Below are 11,232 nucleotides of genomic sequence, written 5' to 3' on the forward strand. Positions count from 1 at the left end.
CAAAATTCTTCCACAAGAAAGCTGAGCAACAAAGGAAAACAAATGGAATTTAGAAACTTAAAGATGATTCTGCCTTTTGGTGGAGAGGTGAAGAAAATGTGGAAAGGCTGTTGGTTAATTATGAAGAACACTTTAGGTGGTGTGAAGAAAGCTTTACTACCAGTGAAGACAAGGAAGCTCTTTTCCAGATGAGTTCCCTCAAAGCGCCTGGTCTGGATGGTCTACCCGCGCTATTATTTCAGAAGTATTGGCACATAGTTGGTCAAAAGGTAAGCCATTTGGTGTTGGACATTCTCAATAACAACATGGATCCTGGTGATATTAATAGCACTCATATAGCTCTCATTCCCAAGTGCAAAAACCCTGCTACTCAGAAGGACTTTAGGCCCATTAGTTTGTGCAATGTGGTGATGAAGATGGTCTCGAAGACGATTGCAAACTGCATTAAGAAGATTCTATCGGAAATAGTGGATGGGGAACAGAGTGGCTTTGTAAGTGACAGGTTAATTACTGATAATGCCTTGGTGTCCATGGAGTGCTTTCATTGGTTAAAGAAGAAGAAAGGAAATAGGGGAGTGCTGGCTTTAAAGCTAGATATGTCAAAGGCCTATGATAGGTTGGAGTGGCCATTTGTGGTGGAGGTCCTCTTCGTTGGGTTTTCCAGCCAACTTCGTTAACTTGATCAAGAGATGTATTTCGACGGTGTCTTATAAAATCCTTATCAACGGTCAGCCAAGTAGGGGATTCACTCCTAAGAGGGGTCTCCGTCAAGGAGACCCATTCTCTCTGTATTTATTTATTATTTGTGTCGATGTTCTTTCAAGTTTTCTTAAGAAGGAAGCTTTGGAGAAGAGGATTCACGGTATTCAAGTTGCGAGACAGGAACCAGTGATCACACATCTCATTTTTGCAGATGAAAGCCTTTTGTTCTCTAGAGCTACATGTCAAGAAACGGACAAAATTATGACAACTCTCAAATCTTACCAACTCTCATCAGGTCAAGTGGTCAATCTCGACAAGTCAGAGGTATCTTTCAGCCAAAATGTGCATAAGAGGATAGAGCTATGATCCGTGCAAGGATGGGAGTAAAGACTGTTGCTAACCACACTAGATATTTTGGCTTGCCTGTGATCTTTGGAAGATCAAAGAAGGAGGTTTTTTCATTTGTCATCGAGAGAGTGTGGAAGAAAATCAAGGGATGGAAGGAACAATTATTGTATAGAGCTGGGAAAGAAGTCCTAATAAAAGAAGTAGCCCAGGCGATTCTAACATATGTGATGAGCTGCTACAAAATGCCAGAAGCTATTTGCAATGAGATTGAAGCGATGTTGGCAATGTTTTGGTGGGGGTCCAAAAATGGGGAGAGGAAAGTTCATTGGATGAGTTGGGAAAAAATGTCAAGGTCAAAAAGAAGTGGTGGTTTGGGCTTTCGCGGCATCAGTGAATTTAAAAAGAGTCTCCTAGGGAAGCAGTACTAGAGGTTGATGGATTGTGAGAACTCTCTAGTTGGTAGGGTTTTGAAAGGAAGATATTTCCCAAGGACCTCAGTAGATAAAAGTTGCAGTGGATATGCTCCATGTTTTGCTTGGAGAAGTATCTTAAGCGTGCAGGATCTTGTTCAAAATGGATCGAGGTGGATAATAGGTGATGGGCATCATGTCAAAGTTTTTGAGGACAGGTGGCTGCCATCAAATTCCGGTTTCCAAGTCAAATCCCAGCGAAGAATTCTGGCTTAAGATTGCAGGGTATCAGACCTCATTGATGAAGACTTGAAATCATGGAAAAGAGACTTAATCTTCCAAGCCTTTGATCACGATGAAACATGTCAGATTGTTAGTATCCCTCTGTCTAGAGGTCCATTGCGGGATAAAATGATATGGCACTTTGAAAAAGTGGTGAATTTTCTGTAAGATCTGCTTATCACCTTTGTATGCAGGTTAAAGCTTCAAAATCTCCTGGCCTTTCTATCCCACCCTGCAAGAAGCTTTGGCATCACATTTGGAAACAAACACATAATATTATTATATTAATATTATATGTATTATTTGTAATATTTATATTTAAAAAATATTTTATTACTTGTAGCATATAATTATTTGTATATAATGTAGACTAATAAAGTAGATTAATTAAATTTAGACTAGTTAAAAAAATTTAAAACAAACACATAATATTATAATATTAATATTATATGTATTATTTGTAACATATAATTATTTGTATATAATGTAGACTAATAATGTAGATTAGTTAAATTTAGACTAGTTAAAAAATTTATTAGTATATAATGTATTAGTTGAGCATATATTAAATATTATATGTCTTTTTTATTATATTAAAATAAAACAGAATTAAAAAAAATAGAATACATAGCATGTATTATATCTTCAATTTTTATTATATGTTTGTTTTAATTAGAAAATAATAGTTATGTATTAAAAATATTTTATTAAATATGTATTTAAAACAAACACATAATATTATAATATGTATTATTTGTATTTAAAAAATATTTTATTATTTATAGCATATAATGTATTAGTATATAATGTATTATTTGAGCATAGATTAAATAGTTAAAATTTTACTCATATAAAATCGTATGTTTGTACAAATGTGCAGTATGGAATATTATCTGTACTATCGTAGTTGGATGTACGATAGATTGGAACCAGGAAGACGTGCACTTAAACCCAAATTCCTAGAAGGAGTTGATGGGTTTATCACGTGGGCACTTAAACCCACACAGATGCCCTTATCCTTCCTGCAGACTAGGGGATCACACACCCCACGTCCGACACAGGTGCCCCCAGGCTTCCAGCAGACTAGGAGATCCCGCACTCCACATCCCACACAGGTGCCCCCAGGCTTCCAGCAAACTTGGGGATCTCGCACTTCATATCCCACACATGTGACCTTATCCTTCCAGCAAACTGAGGGATTCCACACCCCCACGGCCGACACAGGTATCCCCATCCTTTCAACAGACTGGGGGGTCGCACACCTCACCTACCACACATATACCTGCATGTGAGGATGATCATGTGGAGCCGGATGGGGATGATACTGCGCCGGATGAAGACGATATTCAGTTGGATGGCGACAATCTTCAGGGGGAGGATGATCCAAGTGAGATTCATATCATTGATGATATATATTTATATTTGGCCTGCTGGAAATTCGTAAGTATCTTATATATAAATTTTTAATTCAGTTGACATTTCCTTTTTTAATATAAATTTATATTTAATGCATGCTAATTCAAATTATTGTTGTTTAGTTTTGGGACGAGTCGGACTGCTGTCAAGTGTGTATACTATGTGATTCAGCAAATGTATAAAGAAGTCTGGACGAGTTTTGGAGAAATTCCAAATAAAGATGCTTGGTTTAATTGTTTTAAGGTATAATTAATTTATTTTTTAAGTCATTGTTTATTTAAATCTTTTTATTATAGTTTTCTAACTGTTTATTTTAATGTCACCAGGAAAAGTGTACGTGGGATCAAGTGAGTGAGAGACTTGTTAAAAAAAATTATTACAGCAGAACATTAAAAAGAGTTTCTGACGTGTTACGGCGTGTTAGAAAGCGTTGGGAACATGATGGTAGCCATCCCGATTGGATGGACAAAGAAGTTCTTGAGAAACTTCTTGTCTATTGGGATTCAGATGAATTTAAGGCTATATTTGAAAATGCAAAAAAAAAAAAAAAGAGGGCATATGAAAAAGGGGGTCACCTTAATGCAGTTGGAAGTATAAGTACTTACGAACATTCTCGACGCATGGTAATTATTACCACTTTTTAAAGTTATGTTTTGATTAATTATATGTTTTTAATTAAAGTTAATTTTATTATTTAGGCTATGAGGTTGGGGAGACAACCACTCATGGTCGAGCTGGTTAAAGAAACTCGAACAAAAAAATCGGATGATTTTGTTGACGAGCGTACACGAAAAGCTTTGGTAAGTTATTCAATTTTCATCATTCGTAATTTTTTTATATATTTAATGGCAACTTTGTGACGTGATTTTCATGTGGCAATTGAGATGTTGTGGCATGAAAATCATGTGGCAACTAATTTTCATTTTATTATTTAATATATTTTAATTTAAGTTATATACTTAATATTTTTATTTTATGTGTGGGAGGATTATCAAACATTGCTTGTACAATTTTTGGTCAATAATCCCCAATATACTCCTAAAGAGTCAGAGTCGCTTCATCCAGATGTGAATTTTTATATTTGGAATGAATTCGTTGGTGGAAAAAGGCCTAATGGATGCTTTTTTGGTGGTGGAAATTTGACGGGTAGTTTGAGTAGTGAAGATAGAACTTTATTTCAAAGAGTTAGAGATGGAGAAGGATCGTCACGTCCAACACAATTGACACCGTAAATGATGGAAACAATAAGACAATTGGCGCTAACTGAGGCGAGACGCGAGTTAGCACAACGTGAGATGGCGCTAAAGCCCAAATGGAGGAGCAACAACGACAAATAGAGGCAATGACAAATAGGCAAGCAGAAATGGAGGGGAAAATGTGGTTATTTATGCAATTCCAACGAAGAAGCAATAGTCAAACGTTTGGTGGAAACGTAGGAGTTAGCGGTGCATCGATGGATGGAGAGAATGATGATGATATTAATCTTGACGATTTTCCCGACCCAGAAGACCCTTAGGATTAATTTTATTTTTATTTTAATTTGTTTATTATTATATTTTAATTTTAATTGTGTAGGATATTTTATTTAGTAGTATATTATATTTTTTATTAATATTGAAAAAGAAATAATAATAAAACCTTTTATTAATAATAATTAGTTATTTAAAAAAAAAATAAGTTTAGTGACGTGATATACATGTCACTAATTTGTGACATGTGTACCACGTCGCAACATTCTAAATGAAAATTAGAAGTGAGAAAAAAATATTTGTTGATGAGTGACATGGGTCCACGTCGCAAACTTGTGGCATGCCTTTCACGTCACAAACTGTCTCCGTTTTTTGTGGTTTGTCTGCCTTTTTTGTGTCTTGACTGCTTTAACAAAAAAAAGTGATTAGGATTTGTGCATGATGTTGCGACGTGATTTCTATTTCACTAATCAGTGACGTGAAAATCATATCACAACTTAATTGTTACGTACTCCCCTGCGACGTATACGCGCACGTCGCAATTTTTGTATTGTTAACTAACTAAATTGCTTATATTGTTTTTTAATTGGTTAGTAATCACAAGTCCAACTAGTGGTCATCACGTGATCATTAACAAATGTGCAATACACATCATTTTTATATTCAATTTTTTTCTTTCAATTTTATGCATGCTTTAATATAGTTTTAAAAGAGTGTTCAGATTTAGTGTTTATTCAACTTGTATGTGTAGTCAACGTGACAAATTTATAACTGGGAAGCTTCAATTCTTGAAAGCAGTAATTAAGATAATGAAATGAAAATGACCTTTAAGTTTTGAGATGGGATAGAAATAGTGCAAACAAGTCTACAAGATCTTGTCAACGATATATAAGATGTTCAAGGGACTGATTATAACGAATCGATAAGAAGGATTTCAAAGCAATGCTCTTCCTATATTAACATATTGGTCATGCTAACATGTGCCCTAAGGACACATGTTAAGGATACTATAATTAGAAAAAGTTACAAGTAATTAAATGCAATAAAATTATATTTAAAGTTTCGATACATTAAATGCACGCGTTTCAAGAAAATATTTCTATAATTATCTCATTAACTTATGCTCTTAGGGCACATGTTAGCTTTTCCCTTTAACATATTGATATTTTATTAATTTTCAAAAAGTTGAGAATGCTACTTTATTAAAGGAGATGTGATATTAACATAACCAATTAACCATAGGCAAAATAAAGTGACCCAATTTTCATACAGTTCAAATATCTATTCTGAATTCAGGTTAAAATGAATTTGGCTATTAAAAATGAATTTGGCTATTAAAATAGGTTTAATTTGGTTTAGAATGGTAAGTCAGTCGATAAGAAATCAAGCTCAAATCTAGAATTAATTATATTTTAAAATTTTTTTTGGCTTAGTTGCAATTTTAGTCCCCTATTATCTATTTTTTTGAGTTTTGGTCCCCCTATTTTAAAATCCGGAATTTTAGTCCCTATATTTTAGTTTTTTTGAGGATTTTGGTCCCCTGTAAATTCGAAGACAATTTTAAATAAAATGAAGCTCAAATTGATGATGTGTCAGTGTCAGTTCAGCATTGAAATGTTCAAAAAAACTAATTTTAATTAATATTTATGTTGAATATGTCATCAATGTGAGTTCCATTTCATTAAAAATTGCCTTCGGATTTGCAAGGGGACCAAAATCCTCAAAAAACTAAAATAAAGGGACTAAAATTCCGGATTTTAAAATAGGGGGACCAAAACTCAAAAAAATAGATAATAGAGAGACCAAAATTGCAATTAAGCCAATTTTTTTACTAACAACCAGTAATTAGATCGATTCAAATTTCAAGCTCAAATATAATTCTTTCTAAATTCTATTTGTTTTTAAAAAAAATTGTAAAAAATTAACTCATTTATTTTTAATCAACAGTTATGATTTATTTGAATAAATTAACAAAATTATGTTATTTTTTAATCCATTTTTTAAAATTAAAATTACGAGACTAAACATTAATTCATATTTCTATCAAACTAAACCAATTTTATTTAAAATGATACTTAATTCTTTCAAAGACATAGTATAAATAGATGCATAAAAAATAAAAGAGAAGGTGTGAAATTGAGAGTCACTGTTTCCATTCTTCTAAATATTCTAATTTATTTTAGAGCTTCATACTCGAATTATCATGTTACTGGTTTAATTTCTTTAATGGACCATGATATCATTATTACACATTCATCTTTTTTATTATACAATCAAAGACACACATGAAAATAAAAACTAAAATCAGACAATATTGACTGACAGAAATCATATGATTTTTTCAGTTTTTTTATTTTTGAAAAATAAAAAAAAGACAATATTTGACCTCCAATAACTAATGAAACAACTAATATATGATACTTCAATAATAATTTTAAAAAATTTAAATAAAATATAATAATTTTAATAATCTTCGTAGTCCTTTTTATAAATTTTTATTTAGTTAAAAATTAGAATGTAAAAAAAAAAGATTAACACATTATTTTCATTTATATATTTATAGAATTTAATAAAAATATTAAAATTAAATTAAGGATAGATAAAAAGAATGTGATCAGACAAAAGTTAAGTAAATAAAAGAAATTAAAAATCAAAATGAATAGACATCGTGCCCAACTAAATTTATATGGTATATTTCTCTTCGTCCTGTTTTGGTATACTTTTGGTGTTTTTAATGTGAAACATTAATGTTCTTTTCTTTTAGAAGCATATGTTTATATTACGAGGAATTACCATAATTTTTTAAAATGGAAAAAAACTTTTGTCACATGGTTGTGTGTTATTAAAAAAGCTACAGGAATATAATTGAAAGTAAAATAGGTTATACACTTTTTTTTTTTTATATTGTTATAGATATAAGGAAAAAATAAATTTGAATATATGAAAGGGAGTAATTTTCTTTTAGTGTCAGAGAATAATACTTCTTTTGTTATATCAGAACAAGTTCTTATCATTCTATTATCAATAAAATACTTTATTAAAAGAATAAATAAATAAAGAAATATAATATAAAATGGAATATGACAAAGCAAGGTTGAATTTTAGGAAAAAATTAAGATAAACATATTAAACTCAACCTTGAGAATGAATTCAAGTATATAGACTAGTCAAGTCAATTTTTACATATTTGATATTATACAACTAATAAATATTTATGTGTTGTGGTTTTTATGCTTTTTGGATTTTTTTTGTTAGATGAAGATGTTTTGCGAGTATCCTATTAAACATCTCAATATATAGATGATAATCATGTTTTATTTTACTCATGCTTTTGTAATGCGTAAACTTCAACTCTATATTTCGACACATAATTTTATTGTTGTCACACTATAATTGTTTTTTTAAGAGTATGTTTTGACGATGTTAAAATCACGGTTTTAAAGTGTGTTTTTTTTTTAAGGTGGTTAGAGTTTGTAATATTAAAGAATGGTGTTTAGATCTATTACAAGATGGTACCAAACTTAAAAAACACTTAAACTAAACATAATTTCTTTTACGGTACCAAACTTAGAGCATTTCATTCATGGTAATAAGTTGAATACATGTTGAAATATGAATAAAAATATTGAAATGAGTTAAGGATCAGACACCCTACAAGAGTATGAGCAACATTATTATTTCGTTTCCTAACAAACTCAAGTACTCAACATAAGAGTTTTGATAACTAATTATATTTTACATTTCGAAATAATAGCATTGAAATATGAAATATTTGACAATTAACTATGTATGATGCCTACTACTACTTGATGCCTATTACTTTACTTCGTCGAGTCTAAGATCATGCATCCATTTAATAGAGGTAAAAAAAAAATTATAACTTATATTGACCTGAGATGTCCATCCAACACACGCACGCGCGCTCACACATACACACTATAAAACATACCATATCAGTTTGACATGGTATCAGTCGCCAGGCCTTAATCCAAACATGCAGTGACACCCTTCATTCTTAATCTTGTGAAGTTTAGTCCCATCACAAATTAGTTCTGACCATACGATGGCACTAATTGACATCAAGTTAGATGATAACAACTATCCCTTTGGTCACAGGTGGTTGAGATGTATATCTCGGGCAAAGAAAAACTGAGATATATCAATGTTGACCTTTTCGCACCCCCCTCAAACAAACCCTATTCAACGTTGGCATACTGACTATGTGATTGTTAAGGGATAGATAATCAACTCCATGGACTTTTAACAATAGATGTTTGGGAAATATGATTTGGAGTGTTTGTGGTGACAAGCCGAAACAGTGGGATTTAGTTTTTCCCCGGGTCAAATTTGCTTACAACAACATCATGCACTCGACTACAGGGAAATCACCATTCTTCCTAGTCTATACATTTGTTATTAAGCATGTGGTTTTTTGGTTAAGTTGCCTAAGGCGCCTAGAATTAGTACGGTTGTTGAGAATATGGTCGAGGAAATGGTGATCGTTAAAGAAGTTTTTGAGGCTAAGTTAGAGGCTACTAGGCAGAAGTTGTTGCTGGAAAACGTATGAGAGTCAAAGTTTTCAATGTAGGAGACAATGTGATTATGTTTCTGCATAAAGAGAGGTTCCCGGTTGGTACTTACAACAAGCTGCAGCCACGCCAATATGTCTCTTTCAAAGTGACCCGAAAGATCAATGATAATACTTTTGTGGTAGCTCTCCCGAATATCATGAATATATCAGATACCTTTAATGATGCTGACATTCATGAGTATCAAGCATATGAAAATATTTATTAAGAAGAGAACTCGGGTTCTATTTCTTCATAGGTATAAGAGACTGATGTATGAAGACTGGTTGTGCGTATTGAAGAAGAAATCGCGCGTCGGAAATTTTTTTAATATCTCAATTTGTCCATCTGTTTGAGGATGAGTTGTAGAACTCTTGTTCAACGCGGTTCCAAACAATCTTCAAAGAGTAATCCAGAAATGACTGGGAAATTTGGTATCCCTGAATGAAGTAATTGACTTAGGAACCCCGTGAAGATGTAAAAACTCCCTGAAAACAGTTTGACTATTTTGGACGCATCAACGTCAAGGTGTGAGAAACACAAGAAAGGGGGGTGGGTTGCACCAAATATAATCTTTTTCACAACTCAAAAATAAGGTTAACAAGTGAATAAAAATATATGAACATAATTATTTTTTGGGTTAAATAGGTTTTTAGTCCCTATAAATATGCGACCCTGCATTTTTAGTCCCTATAAAATTTTTCTTCAATAAATGGTCCTTCTAAAATTTTTATGCATGCAATTTCAGTCCCTGCTATTTTCTAAAATTTTAAAAACTGTTTAATTACTCTTTAATTTTTAAATTTTTGAATAATTTTTTTTATATATGTTTAGAATACTGTAAAATATTTATTTACCAAGTTTTAGAATTTTTTAAAACGAGAAAAATTAAATATGAATTTTTCAAATTTCAAAAAATAATGATAAAAGTAATAAAAATCTCAACTTAGAAATTAAATTTTGAGTTTCTTTTTTTTCAGGAACTTTTTAAAACATTATGAACATGTTTGCAAAATAATCATTCTAAAATACACATTGGTTTGACAGTAAGGACTGAAACTAGGTGCATAATAATTTTATAAGGACTATTCATTAAAGAAAAATTTTATAGGGACTAAAAATGCAGGGTCACATATTTATAGGGACTAAAAACGTATTTAACCCTTATTTTTATCCTGGTTCATTGTCAATGAAGTTACTCCAGTCCACCCGCCAAAGTGATTTTTCCTTCTTAATAAGGACTTAATCCACTATAGCCAAACTGATTATAGACAACCATGTTGACCACAACCAATGCCTTCTTGAGAATCCTAACTAGCACCTTGCCTTCTTAAGGAAACAACCACAATAAGCTTTCGATCAACCTTGCTGACAATCCCAACAAGTTCAGCTGATCCTTATCGTGAAACCACTATAACCGCAACCACAGTCTTCTCAGGGCTTCTAACTAGTACCTAGTCCCCCAAGGAAACAATCAACCAAGTTGATTATAAATGTGTATTACAAGATGCTTCCAATAAGCTAATTACGCAATGTTTAAGTACAACAAAACAAAAGTGTTGACAGGAAAGATACGAACAAAAGCTCCTTCCTTAAAATACAAAATTGTACAAAGATTTCTCTAACAGAGTATGTGCAGTGCTTTGGTGTAGTTTTGTAGAACTGATTCGTTGATTTCAAATTCTTCCAATGGTTTCCTTTATAGAGAAGGATATATTCATTGGAAGGTAGAATAGGAAATGCAAAGTACAACTGTAAAGTCCCCAACGATCATGGTGGGAATCTTAGATAGCAAGTACAGGTTGGACTATCCTTACGCCACCTTATAAGAGTAGAGGCCACAATTTACATTAGTAATTTTATGCTCACCGTCAGACACAATCCATACTTGATCTTTCGAAGTCTTCAGAGGATTCTGAATGTATGTTGATTGAAGCATGTTATAGATGATCGAACTTGAATCTTGAAACCTAAGTCTTTGAGTCTTAGAGCTTGTTTAGTAGAACCTTTGTCTTCAGAGTCTTCAGCACTGGATCT

At 32.2% G+C, this 11,232-nt stretch overlaps 1 protein-coding gene across 1 annotated transcript; it reads left to right on the top strand.

Annotated features, from left to right (window-relative positions):
- Positions 1 to 305: 305 nt before the first annotated feature.
- On the top strand, positions 306 to 1,068 carry LOC131650391 (uncharacterized). The gene is made up of 2 exons (XM_058920106.1): positions 306 to 641; positions 733 to 1,068. The coding sequence occupies exons 1-2, from the start codon at positions 306 to 308 to the stop codon at positions 1,066 to 1,068; spliced, it is 672 nt and encodes a 223-aa protein (XP_058776089.1).
- The last annotated feature ends 10,164 nt before the right edge of the window (positions 1,069 to 11,232 follow it).

Source organism: Vicia villosa, linkage group LG1 (assembly GCF_029867415.1).
Source record: "Vicia villosa cultivar HV-30 ecotype Madison, WI linkage group LG1, Vvil1.0, whole genome shotgun sequence".
Lineage (NCBI taxonomy): Eukaryota > Viridiplantae > Streptophyta > Magnoliopsida > Fabales > Fabaceae > Vicia > Vicia villosa.

Bases quoted from the DNA above. Each gene is read 5' to 3' on its own strand.
- LOC131650391 (XM_058920106.1), top strand. From the start codon at position 306: ATGGATCCTGGTGATATTAATAGCACTCATATAGCTCTCATTCCCAAG. The intron at 642-732 runs GTCCTCTTCGTT...ATCAACGGTCAG, and splicing joins AGTGGCCATTTGTGGTGGAG to CCAAGTAGGGGATTCACTCC.